General features: G+C 44.7%; 1 protein-coding gene across 1 annotated transcript in view; it reads left to right on the forward strand.

The window, feature by feature from the left end:
* Positions 1 to 3,572: 3,572 nt before the first annotated feature.
* The window catches only part of LOC147436530 (NADH dehydrogenase [ubiquinone] iron-sulfur protein 5-B-like), a 51,174-nt gene continuing 33,206 nt past the window's right edge, over positions 3,573 to 21,540 (forward strand). Inside the window, exon 1 of the mRNA XM_086489401.1 lies at positions 3,573 to 3,768. Coding sequence (XP_086345527.1) covers positions 3,619 to 3,768 — 150 coding nt within the window. The 5' untranslated portion in view covers positions 3,573 to 3,618. The remainder of the gene's footprint in view (positions 3,769 to 21,540) is intronic.

Raw genomic sequence — 21,540 nt, forward strand, 5'->3', positions numbered from 1 at the left:
AAGGCTAAGAATGGCAGTTGGCTGATCCTTATTTTGTATGTGGATGACATGTTGATTGCTGGCAAGCACTTGGAAGAAATTTTAGCTTTGAAGTCAAAGATAGCAAAATCGTTTGACATGAAAGACATGGGTGAGGCAAGTCATATACTTGGTATGCGCATTGAGAGAGACAGATCAAAGAAGTTGATTTGGTTATCTCAAAGAGAGTATATTGACAAGGTTTTGCAATGTTTCAATATGGAGAAGGGAAAGGCATTGAGTGTTCCACTGCCACCATATGTGAAACTTAGCAAACAAGATTGTCCTGTGTCTGAGGAAGAACAGGCTGAAATGGATAAGATTCCATATGCATCTACAGTGGGTAGTTTGATGTATGCAATGATTGCTACTCGCCCAGACATTGCATTTGCAGTGGGAGTAGTAAGTCGATACATGTGAAACCCAGGCAAGAAACATTGGGAGGCAGTGAAAGGAATATTGAGATACCTGAAAGCTACAAAGAGTATGCGTATATGCTATGGGAGTCAGGAGCTAAGTGTAAAGGGTTTTACAGACTTAGATTATGCAGGTGACTTAGACAACCGAAGGTCTACGTCAGGGTATGTCTTTATATTGGCTGGTGGAGCAGTATCATGGCGTTCTAGATTACAAGATTGTGTTACTCAGTCTACTACAGAGTCTGAATATGTTGCAGCATCAGAGGCATGCAAAGAATCAATTTGGCTTAATCGACTAGTAACATATTTGGGAATCAAAGAAGAGATGCCTGTGTTATATTGTGATAGTCAAAGTGCTATACAATTGGCTCGCAATCCAGTTTATCACTCAAAGACAAAGCATGTGGATGTGAAGTATCATTTCATCAGGGAAATGCTCGAGGATAAGCAACTTCAGCTTGTCAAAGTTCACACCACAAAAAATCCTGCTGATCTACTTACAAAAGGACTTCCCTCAGAGAGCTTTGCGCATTTTCGCAAGCAGTTAGGTGTAGGGTAGTACATCACTTCTCTACATCTCTTGTATATTAGCTTGTATAGTAACTTCTCTCACACTTAAAGTACCACATTGGACTTTAAGTGGGAGGTTGTTGGGGTATAAAGCCCAATGTGGTCGCCCAGGTAAGTGGGTAGGCCGCCAGGTATGTACACATATTCTTTTGTTAAAACATAATAAGAACTCTTACACATTACAGTAGAGCGAGTTCACCATATCGTCGTGCTCTTATTATCACACTCTCTCTCGCGTCGCACTTCTGCTCGTACTCCTTCAGCCAGTAGCCAAGAGACCGACGATTGATGTTGAAGTAGGCAAGAGGAAAAGGACTAATTATGCTTAAAAGAAATTGTGACCAAGCCAAAGCCGGCCCACTAGCCAAGAGATTGACCATTGCTGTTGAAGCAGGCAAGATCGAACCAACTTTCTTTGGCTCCGATGCAAGATAGGAAAAGGACTAATTATGCTTAAAAGGAATTGCGATCAAGCCAAAGCGGGCCCCACTAGCCAAGAGACTAACCATTAATGTTGAAGTAGTCAAGAGGAAAAGCACTAATCTTCTTAAAAGGAATTGCGGCAAAGCCAAATCGGGCCCACTAGCCAAGAGACTGACCATTGATGTTGAAGTAGGTAAGAGGAAAAGGACTAATTATGCTTAAAAAGGATTGCGGCCAAGCTAAAGCGAGCCCACTAGCCAAGAGACCGACCATTGATGTTGAAGCAGGCACGATCCAACCAACTATCTTTGGCCTCGACATGCAGCCTACTACCTTACACAAGACTAGATTTAATTCAATCATGCACAATTTAACCTAAACATGTCAAAGAAGTGATGGATGCCAAGAGTTTCTATTTGATTTTCGTAGTATCCAAGGATGTGGAAGAGCTATGGTTAGCCATTGCCGCCAAATTAATCGATGAATGTTTCCAAGATAGAATGCACCTACATAAAAGAGCAAGACAAGGGGGAGAGCTCCTATGGTTAGTAGTAAACTAATATAGTGAAAAAATTGCCTTGTTAGTCGTACAAAAGGAGATGGCTATACGTGAGCCGAACAGAAAGCAAGAGATAGAAAAAGATGCTCCAAAAGGATCTAAAGAGAGCAAAAAGGGGCAACCAAGAGCAGGTGAAGTTCACTAAATGATAGCAAAAAATCTCAGTGGATCTTGGCGAAGCCAATCAAAGCTTAGAAAGTATTGCCAAAGAAAAGGAAAATTTACGACTCTAGTTAATGATTGCCCATTAGATATATGAAGAGGATAGTGCTCATTTCATTTAAATCTCCTTGGTTTTTCAAGGTTTTTCATGGCTCTGTCAAAACTTAGAGGGTCTTTATATGCAAAAGTCGTTCTTGATCCACTTTGTAGACCTCGATGGATGGAGCTTGTTTTGAATCGTTCTTCCACTAGTCTTCTTTGCAGACTTTCTCCTTCTTGAACTTCTTTTTATTTTGCCTCTTTTATTTTTTTCAAACTTATTTGATAGCTCTAGCCACCTCTTCAAATTTCCTAAGTGACCCTTGAGTAGCTACTTGATGGGCTTGATCAACCCCTTCTTTCTATTTGGCTGCCATGGATGTTTCCATTGTTTAAATCTTTAACATTAATATTTTTGTTCAATCTGAGGCAAGCCCTCTCTTCTTTTCCTTCCTAAGTGGACTCTAGATGTTTCCTTCTTAGCTTCGATAGACGACCTTCGACACAATGTGAAGGGGGTGAATTTTTACCTAAGACCAAAATGATGAAATATGATGGGGTTTTTGTTTAAGATATTTTTAAGTGTTTATGATGGAAAGGTTTCCTCTTCCATTCTATTTGTAAAAATTTTGGGGATTTGATTTCAGTCAATAACATGCACCATTTCATTGCATAATTAAATTGATTGACTTATGTGAAAGTAAAGTCGATTGCTAAATTTTACTAATAATTGATGAAAGTAAAGTCAATTGCTAAATTTTATTAAAAATTGATGCTCTCTATTTTTTCACGAGGCCTCAATTGTGTGTTGAAGAGAGAGAGAGAGAGAGAGAGAGAGAGAGAGAGAGAGAGAGAGAGAGAGAGAGAGAGAGAGAGAGAGAGAGAGAGAGAGATGAAATGAAAAAAAAAGTTATATTAAACGTCTTCAATGACCTATGAGACCAAACCGATGCAGTCTTGGTGGATCTAATGCAATGTCTGGGCACAAAATAAAATGAAGTAAAATAAAAGATAAAATGAACATCGGTGTCCGTGGATGCTGACATCGGGCGCTGTCCGAGGATGTACTGCATCGATCACTAAAGAGCATTGTCAATGTCTGCCTCTATAAATAGTTGTATTGGACGTCTCCCATGTTGTGTCAGAATAGTCGCGATCCTCTGATGGTGCCTCCATCTCGATGTTAAGGTGGCCACACAGAGAGAGAGAGAGAGAGAGAGAGAGAGAGAGAGAGAGAGAGAGAGAGAGAGAATTTTCTATGCATATGTTATGTTAATTTTCAATAAGTAATGAGAAGAAAGACCATTTTAATTTTTGATTACCTTATAATGCTTAACAATCAATTTTAATTTTGAATACCTTGTTAAGGTAGTAAGATTGAACTTGGCCAATTTCACTGCAGAGAGAGAGAGAGAGAGAGAGAGAGAGATGGCGTCTGGATGGGGCATACATGGCGTCAAGGGCCGTTGCTTCGACCTGTGGATGGACTTCAGCGATTGTATGTCCAACTGCACTACTCCCTCTGAATGCTTTCCCCTTCGCGAGGACTACTTTGAATGCCTCCACCATCGAAAAGAGGTTTGCTTTCCCGCTTAAGATCGCATTCTGGTAATACTGTTCCACGCTAGAAGTGTTTCATTTTTCTGTCAAGAAGATACTGTAAAGCCAATTAGAATCTCCCATTTTCATGGGTGTGATTGATGTCTAAGCATTGGAATAGCAATCTTGCTCACCTTAAGTTTTCGATGGATTTTGTTTGTATACGGCCTCTGGGCAAGGAGTTGCTACCAGAAGCGCTACTGCGTGGAAATATTAGCATCATCAAAGGACTCAAACAAAGATAATTGAGTCCATGCTACACCCCCAAGGCTTGTCGAGAAAACTCATCATCATGGAGGATGCTCTTGTCTACATCTGTTTGGCACCATAAGGCTTGTTGAGGAACTGTCTTTGAGTATCATGTCGTCCAATGTTGTTGTTGACGAGTGCAACAACGGACCTTGATCATGCTACTTTTATCAGACGAGTAACTCCTACTGGCTTGTCAGGGTTTGTGCACTGCGTCTGCACCATTAGAAGTCAGTAGTGCATACTTTTGTGGGCTGATTTTCCTCAGAAAAAATCCACAAAAAGTATGCACTACCCACACATCCAAGGGTGTCGGAAAATTAGGATCACTAGCAAAAAGCAAAGAGATCACTGATAAAAGCTGGAGCCCACCTTCTCGATCCTCACAGTTTCATCAGACCCAGTAGAGCTTAATATAACAACAGAGTTTTGCCAAACAGCAGGACAGAGAGCCAGCAGCAGTTGAATCTGAATAGTCGACATTGAGAAAGACAGACGGAGCCAGGTAGACCTGGGCAAGGACAAACTATTCTTGTTTATAGGAGGGTGGTGAGACGTATTGTAAATGGTGGTGAGCAGCCTTCGCTTAGACCACCAGATGGGAGAGAGCTTGGATAGGAGCCAGGGGTTCCATCTGATCAGCTAGATCAACAGTCTGAGGCATCAACGGAGGTGCTGCCAGAGGTATCTATGATTGTACAGATCCTCCTTGTTAGCAGTCTCAGTGGAGCCTTCCGAGAATCAGTCGGAGGTTCTATGCAAAATAGGGGTATTGTCAGGGGGACAACAGGAGATAGGAGAGTGCTGTTGGAAGGGGCTGGCTTTGCCTCTACTTTGATGTTCCTTTGCTTCTACTTTGATGTTCCATTGTCCTTGTGGCTGCTAGGTCATTTTTATGCATTATGCACGTGAAGGTTTCTGGCAGAGCCTCTAAGGGATGGGCCCTTGCAGATTGATATTTTTCAAGGCAGTATTCAAGGCTCTAAGTTTCTTCATCGAGAGTCGTGTCACCTGTATTTGTTGCATTGATTGAGTAGAATTGATGGAGGCACATAGCTTAATAGATTGTGAGTGTTTCCTTTGTATGATTGTTCGCCAGATTGATGATGCTTTTGGGAGGTTGGTACGGTCAGAGACTGAAACTTTTGGTACCTTTCTTTGGTTTTCATCATGGAGATGAGTGGATTCCTCCCCGCACCTTATCAGAGTGTCTTTGTAAGGAGGAGTGCATCCTATTTTTGGATATGACAGGGGCAAGTGGTGCCCGTCTTGTGACATGTATCTAGTGTGTCAGTTTCCGGTTGATGCCGTCGGGCTTGCTATGTAAACAATAATTTACTTGCCCTCAGAATAGGCACCATCTGCGCATTCCGGGGGACCTTTTGTCACAAACTATTGACGTGTCAAGCCACGGAAGACCTGAGCCAACTTGTAGACCCTGTCCGATGGGGCTGACGTAGCGAATTGTTGATGTGGCAGCAGTTGTAACAAACTTGGACAACCCAGTCAAGATTTTACCGCGACATAGCAGAGATTCACTTCAAAACAGTTCACAATTCACAATTGATTCGACACGGCTCGACGGAGTTCCGTGCCTAGAGATATTGGCCCCAAAGACTGGCGCCCCTTCTGGTATTTCATTTTGTATTAATCTGTGTACAAAGTACAAGAGAGTGGGAGGGTTCTCACTCTCAGACTCTGCCTCCAGATGCTCTGAGAAGTGAGGGCCTAACCACGTATTTAAAGGTTACAAGGGATGTCCAAAAGCAGAGCCCCAAAAGTTGTCAATTTTAAAGGCCACTTAAAATAAAGCAACTAATCCCAAAAGCTTCTCAATTTGTCTTGCGTAGAATTCAGCTGGCGTAAAAAGCAGATTTCCGTACAGCCATGTCACGTCCGCCTGCTGCCGCGTTTTGCGCCGCAAATCACGGAAGTCTGTACGGTATGCCACGTTAGCATGTCTGCTTTTTTCCCGGGAATGTCTGCCAGCCGGGGAGTGTGTGTGTGTGCGCTCTGTTGCCCCACTGTAATTGTGTCCAAGTCCATGCCATGCCACGTCACCCATTTGTGATAGCAGTTTCACGGAGCTTCCGCGTTTTGTGTTGACATACCACATGGCACTATACGGTAGTGTGCGAATTGCGCTAGTAGCAAGTGACGTGGCAACTTTACAGATTTTCGCGCTGACAGCTATTGGACCAAATGCTTTTGACTTGATGCTTTTCATGTAACTACTATTGGGCCTAGGGCCTTTAAATAAGACCCATGGGATCTCTCTCTCTCTCTGGCAGTCTACCCTAGGGAGACGCAGAGCAGAACCATGGGAGTTGTACTTTGGTGAAGCAATGCAAAGAAATACCAAAAGGGGCGCTAGGGTTTGGGGCCGGTGCTCTCTTGGGGTGGAACTCTACCACTCCAAGTCTCGTGTCTCTCTCTCTCTTTCTCTCTCTCTCTCTCTCTCTCTCTCTCTCTCTCTCTCAGTTCAATTGTTTTGAAGTTCTTAAAGTTGTCTTGTCTGTTCTTTTCCGTTGGCACGTGTGGTGCCCTCCCGTTACAATGGTATCAGAGCTCTAGTCGTGTGCTTTTTTAAAAGCATACCGGTTCTATCAAAGAACAAAAAGAGCACATTGGAGTTTATGGATTTGGCAACATCCTTACGAGAATCTCCCAATGCTACAAAGTTTCCAAGAGTTTCTTAACTACATCTGTAAGGTGCAGTGGAATGAATGTTGACCTTTGCTCAAAATGAGTGCTCCGAACTGAGCTCAAGGTTCCTTTTACTTAGGGAAGGGAGAGCCTTCCGTTCTTTAATGAGAGAGTGCAATGGACACAAACAAAGTGAATGGACACTGTGCGTGAAGGTACATGAGACTGAGAGTTAGAGAGAGAAGAGAATACGACACTAGAGATGTTGTAAAATCCTCCTCCAAGGGCCCCACTCTCGATGGCGAGAGTGGTCTACTATTGATTGCACAATCTGGTATAATGGCTGATGCAATGAGTCTAAATGCTTGCTATGTCGAGGCTGATGGTGGTGCTGACGAGGACGAGACTATGGCTGAAAACTGAATGCTGTACAAACGACGGGACGACGATTGTGATGGCTGAACTGACTTCCTTCTGCTACTTATGGGCTGAAATCGATGATGTCGTGTTGCTGGAAAAACACTGGACTTGCATGTGCAAAACGCTGCCCTGCTGCCTGTAAAACGCTGATATGCTGCTCTTTGAAGCGCTGGGTTGCTGGATCTGAAAACGCTGATTAGGCTGCTTGAAAAATGCTGAGTTGCTGGTCCTGTGTTGCTGATTTTTCCCTGCTGAATTGATGCTGCAACCCCTGCTGAAAACGCCAAGGATCAGGGCTGAAATCGCTGAAGTTGCCTTGTGGAAAAACGCCAGGCTGCTTTGTGGAAAAACGCCAGGCTGATGGGTTCTTGTTCTTGCTGAGAGTGGGAGAGAGAAGCCTGCTGCAATAAATTGCCTGATGCCCTTTCTCCTCCTCTGCCAGATAATGCTAGTGCTAGGTTGCTTATATATTATCTTAGCAAAATTGCCCTACCTAGTTCCCAACAAAAGTCACTTAATAAATAAGTGAAAAATATCAAAAATAGGGAAAATAGGTTTAATGCACTGGAAAATTCCCCTGATGGATTCTAATGGTAATGCTGATGATCATTGTCACCAGCGTGTGACTACTATCTATCCTTTTTGTTGATTTCTTTCTTATTATCTATTTACTTTCACTTTTTGGAAACACCCCTCGGGAAATCTAACTGCCCTGCATTGCATAGCTAGTGTGGAACTGTCCAGAGGGAGTCCAGGCCTGAGGGCAAGAGAGCACTAAGGTTGGACAAGGACTATGGTTAGCCAAGTGGGGTCATTGACTAGCCAAAGTGGAATCCTTTGCTACAGAGGCTACATTTCAGTTCTGGATGTGGCCGCAGTGTACAAAGAGGGTCGGATGACCTAGAAAGATACAATGGCAGCATCTCCTAAAATTTAGGGAACTGCTATTTTGGGACCTGAAAATGTGTTGGCGTCATTACCTCTGGAATGACAAAGGGAACATTTTCTTACTCTGCCGTGAAGTCAACTGGGCAACCGGTTGGGATATTTTTAGGCGGCAACCCCGAAACGGGAAAATGCTTGTAAAAGTGCCAAGTGGCACCTTCTGGTGCACTTGCCTTATGCAACAAGAAGTGGCGCTGAATTTGAAGAGGAGAGAGCCTCATTTTCAGATTTTGTCACAGGTTAAGAGCTATGGAGTGCTTGCTTTCCCTCTTATGCACAGTGCGGTGCCAGGAGTGATGCCCTGCACGCTACGCACTGCTCTCTCTCTCCCCTTTGGCAGTATGTTATGCCCCTCTAGTGGGCTCTTCATTTGACCAATGTACAGTTGTGTGGGTTCATGCGCGATTGCCGAGGCAAGAGCCTCTTGCACAGGTACTGGATTAGCTAGCGGCTAATCCCCCCGCAGGTACAGGTGAATTTGGAGAGGTTTCACGCCAGAAATCTCGTCCGATTCAAAGGGCAAGTAGCCCTACAGGTGCGGGAGCTCGAGGACTTGCTAGGGATGCGACCGGCACGCGGAACGGAGCCCGAAACAGTGAATTACAGCCTGCTGTGTATTTTTGTAGGTTTAGGGTTTTGGCCCTAAACGGACCCTAATACCCCCAGGAGGTTCGGGGACGCAAGGGGACCGCTGTACAGGCGATCTGGCGTATTTTCAGGGCTGAAAACAGAGAATTCAGCGTGCTGCAGATTCTCGCCAGGTTTTGCAAAGTGCCCGTATGCGTCGGGAAAGTCAGTCAATGCGTGGGAATACTGACCGTGAAGGGTTCTAGTACAGTTATGTTGCCGAAATCGGGCTGGAACAGTGGAAATTCAGCCGAGTTTGTGCGGGGCAGCTTGTAGGAACCACAACGTTTATTCCCTCTTTTGAACAATAAAGAAATACCGAAAGGGGCGTCTAAGTTAGGGGCCAATCTGGTGTCTGTCTACTCATACAGGTGCAATCTAGCAGCCTGTATCCCTCTCCCCTTTGTTGTGTCTTGAAAATACAAGTAAAATAGACGACTAATAATGGGTGAAAGCTAAATCAAGGTTTAAAGTAAAGTCTACCGCCCTTTTTGGATCAAACAGGCCGGTTTCATGGTTCCATCGACGGGATTAAATCACTTTTTTCCATAGAAGTGAGCCTTGGTCAGTTTTGGGCTTGAAGACACAGGGGATCATAGACCAGACACAGGGAATTGTAATTATGGCTGACAGACCAGATGATGTGACTGAAGAGGTTTCCTCTTCACAGGGTCAACAGACACATGAAGTGGGTGAGTCCTCAAGACCACCACAGACTGATGATGATATATTCAGGACCCAGTTGGCTACTGCTGTGGCTATGTTCACACAAGTAATGCAGAATCCGAGGTTTTTAGCCTTTCTGCAACCTCCGGTTCCGTCTCAGCAAGTTGGGTCACTGGATCATATTCAAAAGCCTGTTAAGGCTCGAACACAGGTGATTCATACCGCACAGTCAATGGAAACACCTGTACACTTGACGGAGAACATGCAGTCTCCACAACGTATGCCTAAGGTGCAAGAACAGGTGGCTGAGATGCCAGTTTTTCAAGCTGTACCAATTCAGCCCGCCACCTTTCAGCAGCCTATAGCTGGTTCTAATGGGCAGGGAAGCAACTTACAGGCTATGCAACAGGTCTTCCCACCACCTTCAGTACACCCTGGCTATTTTGGAGGTGGATCCGTATTCCAAAGCATGGCTGGTCATGCACCTGGAAATCAGTTTTATACGCCAGGAACAGTGTTTGGGGGTGCTCAAACGATGATGCCTAACCCCATGTACAGTGTCATGGGTATGCAACCAGGGTTTCAAAGCACTCAGGGACAATTTGGGATGCCACAAGCAAATTTTGGTATGGCTGGAATTACAAATCAGCAGCCAAATATGGCATTTCCAGGTCAAGTTAATAGCGGCCAAGGAACACAGATGAACCCTATTAGTGTTCCCATGTTTCAGTCACTTCCATATGACAATTTAACGCCGCTGGAGAGGCCAACTCCGTACAAAGAAGGTGGCAAAGGAGTGTCATTCACGACCTTTACAGGGTTTGATGACAGGAAGAAGGCTCTTTCATTCCTCCAGCAGTTTGACAAGGCCTATGCAGGGGGAAACTTTACAGAGGCTTCAAAGGTCCGCAAGGCAGCCACTTTCTTGACAGGGAATGCGGGACAATGGTGGACAACTTTATTGCTTCAAGGGCAAGCTCCGTCCACATGGATTTACTTCAAGCAGATTTTTGCAGCAGCATGGTTATCTGATGATTTCGAAGCAGATGTCATGACAGAATGGCACCAGCTTAATGCTGCCACTTGCAGAAATCTGGATGATTACAATCGGAAGTTTTGGAAAGCTCTACTTCCAGTAACTTCCTATAGGTTTGTGCCATTGACAGAACAGATAGAAAAATACTGTTGTGGCCTACCCAAAGGATTGAGAGAATACTGCACAAAGACCAAAGTCACTACTTTGACGCAGCTCATCGAGGTAGCAAACACTGGCAATGGTTTGCTCAAGGGAGAAGATTGTGAATTTAACACTGGCGTCAAGGCAGGATCAGGCAAGAAAAATTCAGCCAAGAAGCACGTTCCCAATGAGGCTCCTAAAGGGACTCAGGAGTCGGCCAACACAGGGAAAGACAAAGCTACGGCTGAATCAGAAAAAGGACCAGCAAAGAAATGGAAAAGACGTTTTCCTCGCAAGTCAGAAGAGCAAAAGAAGGTCCTGAGGACAGAGAACAAATGCTTTATATGTGAGCAGCCTGGCCACATTGCTTACAATTGTCCTACAAAGAAAAGGCCAGCTGATTCTGAAGACAAGGAAGACAAGAAAGGAAAGAAGCCCATGGCTGGTCTAGTGCCAGATATGGTGGGCGACAAGCCAAATTCAGATGCAAGTGAGCTTTGCAGAGCATGGGGAAAGGTTAGGGATCAAACAGTGCTTATCTTCTTTGATCCAGGTGCCAAAGCCAACTTCATTTCCCCAGAATTGGCTTCAAAGTTGGGAATCAGACCTGAAGAGATGGGGTATACAGCAGAGGCAGGTTTGGCATGTCCTGGCCATACAGAGGCTGTGACACCCATCATTGGAAAGTTGCGTCTACATATCCAGTCCTATGTAGATGCTGAAGAATTTTACATCATGCCACTGGACGGATGTGATGTGTTGTTAGGTATTCCTTGGTTATTTCGTGTACAGGGAATCATGGATGCCTACAACAAAAAGATCACTGTACAGAGCAGGGGAAAGACTCACATTCTGGATGTAAAGCTTAAAGGGGAGTCTATTCCTACTGTATCAGCTTCTGCTATTACTTCTGTAATGAAAAAGCATCTTTCTGCGTACTTGGTTTTTGCACGTGAAGTGTCAGATTTTGATGAATCAAATTTATCTGTGCTAGATAAAGAAAGGTCAATGTTTTTACAACAGTATAGTGACTGTTTTTCCGATTCATTACCGTCTCAATTACCGCCAGAGAGACCCGAGGACCATGCGATAGATTTGGTGCCATGCTGTAGCCCACCAAATAAGCCTCCGTACAGGGTTAGTGCGGCTCAGCAGAAAGAGATAATGGGCCAAGTACAGGAGTTGTTAGAAAAGGGGCTGATTCAGCCCAGTTCATCTCCATTCTGTTCTCCAGTGTTGTTGGTGCAGAAAAAGGATGGCTCATGGCGTATGTGCATCGACTACCGTGCACTGAACAAGAATACCATCAAGAATAGGTTCCCTATACCTAGAATTGATGATATTATGGACAAATTAGAAGGAGCAGCTATGTTTAGCAGGATAGATCTAAAGAGTGGGTATCATCAGATCCGCATTAGATCAGAGGATGTGCACAAGACTGCTTTTAGAACAACGTTTGGCCTTTACGAATTTTTAGTGATGCCCTTTGGTCTCACAAATGCTCCTGCTACGTTTAATAGGATGATGGACAGAATTTTCCGTCCACACCAGCAGTTTGTTGGTACATTCTTTGATGACATGATAGTCTACTCAAAGAATGAAGAGGAGCATAGGCATCACTTGGCCATTGTGTTCAAAGAGCTACGCAGTCATAGGTTGCTCATCAATGCAAAGAAAAGTGAGTTTTTTCTGGAAGAGATTCACTTTCTGGGACACATTGTCTCAAAGGACGGTGTCAGAATGGATCCTGCAAAAGTCGAAGCGATCAAGTCATGGCCAAATTTGAAGACGGTGCATGATGTCCGAAGCTTTTTGGGACTATGCTCCTATTACAGAAGGTTTATCCGAAATTTCGCTGAGATTGCTTCACCTTTACATGCTCTTCAAAAGAAGGCAGTCACCTTTAGATGGACACAAAAAGAGATTTCAGCTTTTAGTCTCTTAAAGGAAAAGATGACTTCGGATCCAGTCATTGTGTTGCCAGATCTTAGGAAGTCATTTGTGGTCCAATGTGATGCCTGCGGTAGTAGCATTGGTGCTGTGCTAATGCAAGATGGCAGGGTAGTAGCCTATGAGAGCAGAATTTTGCAAGGGCCAGAGATGACCATGCAGGTCTATGAGAAAGAGTTACTGGCTGTGATTCATGCGCTCTTAAGTTGGAAACACTACCTGCTAGGTGCAGATTTCGTTGTCCAAACGGATCATCAGACCTTGCGATACTTCTTGACACAGACAAAGTTATCTGAGAAGCATATGCGATGGGCAAATATCTTGTCCATGTTCCATTTTCAGATTGTGCATGTGGAAGGCAAGAAGAACGTTGTGGCTGATGCCTTGTCAAGAAAGCCACAAATTTCAGCTGTGTCGATTCCTTATCATCATGAACTTGATGATATGAGAGAACAGTATGCAAATGATGAAGATTTTGCAAGGGTCTTCGAGCAACTAATGGATGGACAACGTCATGAACACTATCTTCTTAAAGACGGGTTCATGATGATGCATGGCAGATTGTGTGTCATAAAGCCATTGCGACGCAAAGTTATGGAAGAGAGTCATGTCCCACCGTATGCAGGGCATCGTGGTATCAATGCTACAGTTAAAGCGGTTGAGACATTCTTCTATTGGCCTACATTGAGAAGGGATGTGGATGCCTTTGTGCGAGAATGCCTAATATGCCAAAAGGTCAAGTTTGACAGGCAAAAGGCACCAGGGTTATTGCAACCACTACCTATTCCAGATAAACCATGGGAAAGTATTGCTATGGATTTTATCTTTGATCTTCCGAGAACGCAGACAAGAAACGATGGTATTTGGACCATTATTTGCAGATTCAGCAAACAGGCTCATTTTATTCCTGTCAGGAAGAAGATAAAGCCAGATCAGATGGCACGCTTGTTTATGAGCAATATTTTCAAGTATCATGGCATGCCACAGTCGATTATTAGCGACCGTGATCCACGCATGACTAGTTTGTTCTGGAAAGGCTTGTTTGAGAATATGGGTACCACGCTCAAATTCTCTTCGTCATTTCATCCTCAAACAGATGGGCAGTCAGAAGAGGCAAATTCTACTGTCCTAGATCTGCTGAAGTGCTATGTGTCAGAGCATAAAGGAAAGTGGGAGCAGTATTTGCCATTGGTGGAGTATGCATACAATAATACAGTGCATTCATCAACTGGCAAGGCACCTTTTGAGATAGTTGAAGGTGGCAAGAAAGTTCCTCCCATACTGCATACAAAGGACAAGATATTTGAAGCAGATAAGTATGTTCAAGACATGGATGAAATGTACAAGAAGGTCAAAGTGGCCTTAGAAAGGACTCAGGCAAAGCAAAAGAAAGCAGCTGATCGTCACCGTCGTGAAGTGGTATATTCACTTGGTGATTGGGTGCTTCTACGGTTTGAAAAGGCAAGGTTAAAGAAGATGAAGGGCAAGGAAAGACTCTTTCCAAAGCTCAGCATACGTTACTATGGGCCTTTTCAAGTATGCGACATAATCAGTGATGTTGCATATAGGCTGAAATTGCCTGACAGTTGGAAGATTCACAATGCGTTTCATGTGAGTCTTCTCAGACCCTATGTGGGTGATGTGCCAGAAGATATACCAGCTGAAGATCAGCCGGAAGTCGAGGAACTTGACGAGATCTTGGTCCCTGAACAGATTTTGGCACACAAAGAAAGGAAAGTGAAAGGCAAGGTTGCTAGGCGTTACTTGGTAAAGTTCAGAAACTATCCACCAATGGATGCTAAGTGGATGGAAGAAGGTGAACTTGCAGAGTCACCAACTGTGTTATCACTTTACCTGGAAGCCTTCGATTTGCAACCTACCTTGACCCCTTGAGTTTCAAAGCTAAATGGATTGTCAGTGTGACAATGGCTTCTGAAACAAATGATGTACATGGTATTTAAAGTGAGCTCAAATGAAATACCTGTTACATGAATGTTAGAGCTGTACAGATTGTCAGTTTGGCAATTGCTCTTATGGAATGTCCAAAAGTTTGGTTAGTGCTATAGAAGTGAGTATTTCTTGTCAGTTTGTCAAGGATACAGTGATTGCTTCTATTGAAGAGTACATGTGTAACTGCATTCTTAAACTGTCGGTTTGGGTATGCTCGAAAGTGTTACGGGATCCAACGTGTACGATAAGACAGTGGCAAAATGTGCAGCTATCATTTTGTCATTGGAAAGTTAGTGACTCAAAGCAATGGCAGAGTGCGAAGCTACCACTATGTCATTGGGACAGGGTTCACACGCAGGCAATACATGAGTCGACGAGGTGTTGAATACACCAGGGTTGACAATGAGCATGTATGTGTCGTATATGTGTCGACAGGTGTTGAATACATCAGTGTTGACAGTAAGCATGTACGACATAGATGCAAACGAGGACGTTTGAGATTTCAAGAGGGGGGTATGTCACCAGCGTGTGACTACTATCTATCCTTTTTGTTGATTTCTTTCTTATTATCTATTTACTTTCACTTTTTGGAAACACCCCTCGGGAAATCTAACTGCCCTGCATTGCATAGCTAGTGTGGAACTGTCCAGAGGGAGTCCAGGCCTGAGGGCAAGAGAGCACTAAGGTTGGACAAGGACTATGGTTAGCCAAGTGGGGTCATTGACTAGCCAAAGTGGAATCCTTTGCTACAGAGGCTACATTTCAGTTCTGGATGTGGCCGCAGTGTACAAAGAGGGTCGGATGACCTAGAAAGATACAATGGCAGCATCTCCTAAAATTTAGGGAACTGCTATTTTGGGACCTGAAAATGTGTTGGCGTCATTACCTCTGGAATGACAAAGGGAACATTTTCTTACTCTGCCGTGAAGTCAACTGGGCAACCGGTTGGGATATTTTTAGGCGGCAACCCCGAAACGGGAAAATGCTTGTAAAAGTGCCAAGTGGCACCTTCTGGTGCACTTGCCTTATGCAACAAGAAGTGGCGCTGAATTTGAAGAGGAGAGAGCCTCATTTTCAGATTTTGTCACAGGTTAAGAGCTATGGAGTGCTTGCTTTCCCTCTTATGCACAGTGCGGTGCCAGGAGTGATGCCCTGCACGCTACGCACTGCTCTCTCTCTCCCCTTTGGCAGTATGTTATGCCCCTCTAGTGGGCTCTTCATTTGACCAATGTACAGTTGTGTGGGTTCATGCGCGATTGCCGAGGCAAGAGCCTCTTGCACAGGTACTGGATTAGCTAGCGGCTAATCCCCCCGCAGGTACAGGTGAATTTGGAGAGGTTTCACGCCAGAAATCTCGTCCGATTCAAAGGGCAAGTAGCCCTACAGGTGCGGGAGCTCGAGGACTTGCTAGGGATGCGACCGGCACGCGGAACGGAGCCCGAAACAGTGAATTACAGCCTGCTGTGTATTTTTGCAGGTTTAGGGTTTTGGCCCTAAACGGACCCTAATACCCCCAGGAGGTTCGGGGACGCAAGGGGACCGCTGTACAGGCGATCTGGCGTATTTTCAGGGCTGAAAACAGAGAATTCAGCGTGCTGCAGATTCTCGCCAGGTTTTGCAAAGTGCCCGTATGCGTCGGGAAAGTCAGTCAATGCGTGGGAATACTGACCGTGAAGGGTTCTAGTACAGTTATGCTGCCGAAATCGGGCTGGAACAGTGGAAATTCAGCCGAGTTTGTGCGGGGCAGCTTGTAGGAACCACAACGTTTATTCCCTCTTTTGAACAATAAAGAAATACCGAAAGGGGCGCCTAAGTTAGGGGCCAATCTGGTGTCTGTCTACTCATACAGGTGCAATCTAGCAGCCTGTATCCCTCTCCCCTTTGTTGTGTCTTGAAAATACAAGTAAAATAGACGACTAATAATGGGTGAAAGCTAAATCAAGGTTTAAAGTAAAGTCTACCGCCCTTTTTGGATCAAACAGGCCGGTTTCAATCATGCTGTGTGCAACTGGAGGATATGCATCTAATTTAAGTGTCTGGACATGCACGGTCTGTGAACAGACTCACAAAAGTGCCAGATCACTTCCTATTCCAGACTGACTTGATTGACTGAACCTTGGTCATGCTGTAGCTTGTCCACGGACACATAGGGTTGGATGTATCACGTGACATCCCCTCCTTTTCAAAGTGAGGTATTGGTACCGAACTGTATGGCGTCGAGGGGGATCGCCAACAGGGTCTGGAATCCTGGGAAGGACTCTTCGCCGACCCACTCTGATGCGTGGATCGTGCGATACTTGAACATAAAGGTCTGCAACGCTTGCTTCTTTGGGCCGCACCGAAAGCGACACAAAGGCTTCTGTAGCTCCTTCAATGCTTCAACTTTGTCTATGGACGTAGGTCCGCCATCTTCAAGAATCTTAAAGGCTGAAAATTCTTGAAACCACCTTCAACACAAAAACATGAACATACCTATTCCATGTAAAGTGACTGGAAAAAATCTCGTCTTCCTTAAAGACTGTGCATGCAATGTAGATGAACAAATAGACGGAGTGCCAAACCGTTCACCACACATATGCAAACAATGAGATTGAATCTTGTGTTTCTGATCTAAATCAATCAACTGTGGCAGCGTCCTCCCTTGGGTGCCTCGAAGGGGTCCGTAGCAGATGAGCAGATGGAATCAGCCGGCTTTTTTGTTGTAGATCAGCCCAGCATTTATGCTCAGTAGATCAGGCCCAACTTTTTTTCATGGGCAGCAGTTGCATTGCTTGGAGACCATCTCCACGGTGTAGTGCATCCTCAGGGCAGCCTTGCACAGGCATTGGAATCATGCAGTGGTACCGTTTCTGTCACGTGACACATCCAATCCTATGTGTCCGTGGACAAGCTACAACATGACCAGGGTTCAGTTCAGTCAAGTCAGTCCAGATTAGAAGTGATCTGGCATTTTTGTGAGTCTATTCGTAGATCGTGCATGCCCAGTCACTTAGTATAGATGCATATCCTCTGATTGCACACAGCATGATCATCGGTATTTCCATCAAAATCCATCAGATCCCATGAGGGGAATTTTCCAGTGCATTTAGCCTATTTTACCTATTTTTGACATTTTTCACTTGTTATTTTTAAGTGACTTTTGTTGGAAAGTAGGTAGGGAAAATTGAGTAAGTTTGTATATAAGCAAACCTAGACTAGCACTATTTGGCAGAAGAGGCAACAGGAGCCAAGCTCAGCAGGCAACTTCTCAACAAGACCTTGGCGGTTTCCCCCACCAAGCAAGAAGAATTAGCCCTAGCGTTTTCTCATCAGCAAATCACCTGACGGAAGACCCCAACACTTCGTGTTTTGCATCATCACACCATCGCCAGCAAGTCCCATTGCATAGCGTTTTTGTATCAGCATCATCTCCAGCAGACCCAACTAGCTAGCGTTTTTGAGGAGCCTCTCCTAGCGTTTTTCATAAACACATCAGCCTAGCGTTTTGAAGACCCCATCGATTGCAGACATCGCCAATTCCAAGCAATGAAGACCAGCAGAAAACAGCCCTAAAGAAGTAGCAGATTCAGCCCGGAAAGACCATCAGTTTTCAACCTTGAAGATCCTCAGTTTTCAGCCCTAAACCTCCAGATTTTCAGCATTAAAACGCAGCAGTCCAAAACAGCGTTTTTCAGCATCAGAACAGGCTGCGTTTTCAGCCTTCATTCGCATCAAATCAGGCAGCGTTTTCAGCCCTAACGACAGCAACAGAACAACGTTTTTCATCATAGCATCTCAGCGTTTTTCAGCAGCCCAAAACAGCCCCGAATTTCAGCGCTTCATCTGCAACAGATTTCAGCAGTTAGCGTTTTTGGACAGCAGTTAGAAGCATTCCATTTTCAGCCCTATTGTCGTCATCGCCATCCCGGTTGTCATCGTCGACATAGTCTAGATCTGCATCAGTTCATGCATCATCATTGTACCCGTTTGTGCAATCAATCGTAGACCACTCTCCCCAACGAGAGTGGGGCCTTCGGGGGAGGGTTTTACTCGTCTCTGGTGTCGTATCTCTCCTCTCTCTATCTCTCAGTCTCATACACTTGCACACACAGTGTCCATTCACTTTGTTTATGATCGTAGCATTCTGTCATTAAGAACGGAAGGCTCTCCCTTCCATAAGAACAAAAGGAACCTTGAGCACAGTTCGGAGCACTCATCTTGAGCAAAGCGCAAACATTCATTCCGCTGCACCTTACATTGGTATCAGAGCTTTGGCAGTGTTCTGTATCACTCAAGGAAAGAACCACAAGAATCACAAGGATTTTTTTGCTTGTTGTGGTCGCACGAACCCAAGTTTACTTGGGCTTGTCGATTCCTAATCGTGTTTTTGAAGAGTGAGAGGAATCCTAGGAAAGAAGGGCTTGTCCAGCCTCCCCTTGTGCCTCTTTCACTCATTGAGAGCGGACCGTGCACTTAGCGGCCGGCCAATCGACGTGAGGTGGGAAAAAGCGACCTTGGTGTGAGCGCAAGGCCACCAAGGGGTGCGCCCGCAGAAAGGAGTAGAACTTGGGTGAAGAGAAGATCCTTTTCAAACACGGTTTGCAAGGGAAAGAAAACCCTCAAGAACCTCAAGATCCTCAAGAACCCAAGACCCGCAAGAACCCAAGTTCCTCGTGAACTTAACAACCCAAGACCACAAGAACCCACAAGAACCCACGACTTCAGTGGACGGTCATCACTCGAAGCGGAATGGATACTTCGCTTGGAGGTGATGAGCATTAGAGAGGCAAAGAAGAATTTTCCTCACCGGGAGGTTTTTCCGACATTCCCCCTTTCCCATCTACCTCAAGGATTGCACTAACTCCTATGGAGGCTTTGGAGCTGATGTTTATGGAAAGGAACTTAGAACGCGAAGCAAGAAATGTAGAAAGAATAGCCGAAATGAATCGCAGACACGCAGAAATAAAAGTAGAAATGGATCGCAGACGCGCAGAAGACAAAGCAGAAAGAAAGGCAAGACAAGAACAACGTGAGCGATATATGCAAGAGTTCTTGCGACTCTTTTCTCAAGTGCTAGCACAGATGCAAGAGATTCAGGAGACAGAGACTCTCTCAGTCTCTTCTTCTCCAAAGCATGACACACAGGATTTGCATGATGATTTGAATGACTGATTTGCATGATGATGATTTGATTGACAATGATCAGCATGACGATTTGGATGATAAAGACAAGCATGATGATTTGCATGATCAAGATGTGATTTCTCACGAGCATGATGATTTGCATGAAGATGATGTGATTGTTCACAAGGATGATGTGTTAGTTGATACTTTTTCCAGCGAAGCTAACCTCGTTGTAGATTCGATCGATCACAAAGAACCGATCTTGGCTTTCGAGTCGAGGTCCAAAGAACCCCCACAGGACGATTCGATCATTCAGGAAGAACCGATCTTGGCTCTCGAGCCTAGGTTCACAGATTCCTCACAGGAAGTATTATGTGTTCGCATGATTGATACGCACGCATTGTTCGAGTGTTTCATTCGTGATCGTTTCCTGTATTTTAGTCAGCGTCTTTATGTGATCCCTTTTCCTAGGCATGACATATTGTATGTTGAGCACGTTTCACTCATGGATGAGCACGAATGTATGTAGATTTTTCATGAAAAGCTGAAAAGTATGTCTGTAAGGAAGTCACATTCCATGTCTCTTCCTAGGCATGACACATTTGTAGAAAGAGCACATGAAAATATGAGCACCAAGCATGGGCATTTCCGTTGTGAATTGCCAAAGTTGATTGCTCTAGATCATAAGAGAAAGATTCGATCTCATTGTTTGTGTGTATGTGGTGAACGATTTAGCACTCCGTCTCTTTGTTCATCTACATTGCATGCACAGTCTTTGAGGAAGACTAGATTTTTTCCACTCACTTTACATGGAATGGGTATGCTCATGTTTTTGTGTTGGCAGTGGTTTCAGGAATTTTCAGCCATGGAGATTCTTGAAGAAGAAAGAAGCATGACTCTAGACGAAGTTGAAGCATTGAAGGAAACATAGAAGACTTTGTGTCGCTTTTGGCGCTGCCCAAAGAAGCAAGCGTTGCAGACCTTTATGAAGTTCAAGTACCGCACGACCCACACATCAGAGTGGGTCGGCGAAGATTCCCTTCCAAGATTCCGGATGCTATTGGCGATCTCCCTCGACGCCATACAGTTCGGTACCAGTATCTCACTTTGAAAAGGAGGGGATGTCACGTGACACATGCAACCCTATGTATCCGTGGACAAGCTACAACATGACCAGGGTTCAGTTCAGTCAAGTCAGTCTAGATTAGAAGTGATCTCACACTTTTGTGAGTCTATTCGTAGACCGTGCATGCCCAGTTACTTAGTGTAGATGCATATCCTCTGGTTGCACACATCGTGATCATCAATATTCCCATCAGAATCCATCAGGGGAATTTCCCAATGCATTTAGCCTATTTTACCTATTTTTGACATTTTTCACTTATTATTTTTAAGTGACTTTTGTTGGAAAGTAGGTAGGGCAAATTGAGTCAGTTTGTATATAAGCAAACCTAGACTAGCACCATTTGGCAGAAGGGGCAACAGGAGCCAAGCTCAGCAGGCTACTACTCGACAAGACCTTGGCGGTTTCCCCCACCAAGCAAACAGAATCAACCCTAGCATTTTCTCATCCACAGATCACCGCGACGGAAGACCCCAGCAGTTGGCGTTTTGCATCATCACACCATCGCCAGCAAGTCCCATTGCATAGCGTTTTTGTATCAGCATCATCTCCAGCAGACCCAACCAGCTAGCATTTTTGAGGAGCCTCTCCTAGCGTTTTTCATAAACACATCAGCCTAGCGTTTTGAAGACCCCATCGATTGCAGACATCGCCAATTCCAAGCAATGAAGACCAGCAGAAAACAGCCCTAAAGAAGTAGCAGATTCAGCTCAGAACGACCATCAGTTTTCAGCCTTGAAGATCCTCAGTTTTCAGCCCTAAACCTGCAGATTTTCAGCATAAAAACGCAGCAGTCCAAAACAACGTTTTTCAGCATCAGAACAGGCTGCGTTTTCAGCCTTTATTTGCATCAAATCAGGCAGCGTTTTCAGCCCTAACGACAGCAGCAGAATTA

This window comes from Adiantum capillus-veneris, chromosome 18 (genome assembly GCF_014529385.1).
Source record: "Adiantum capillus-veneris isolate H3 chromosome 18, ASM1452938v2, whole genome shotgun sequence".
NCBI lineage: Eukaryota > Viridiplantae > Streptophyta > Polypodiopsida > Polypodiales > Pteridaceae > Adiantum > Adiantum capillus-veneris.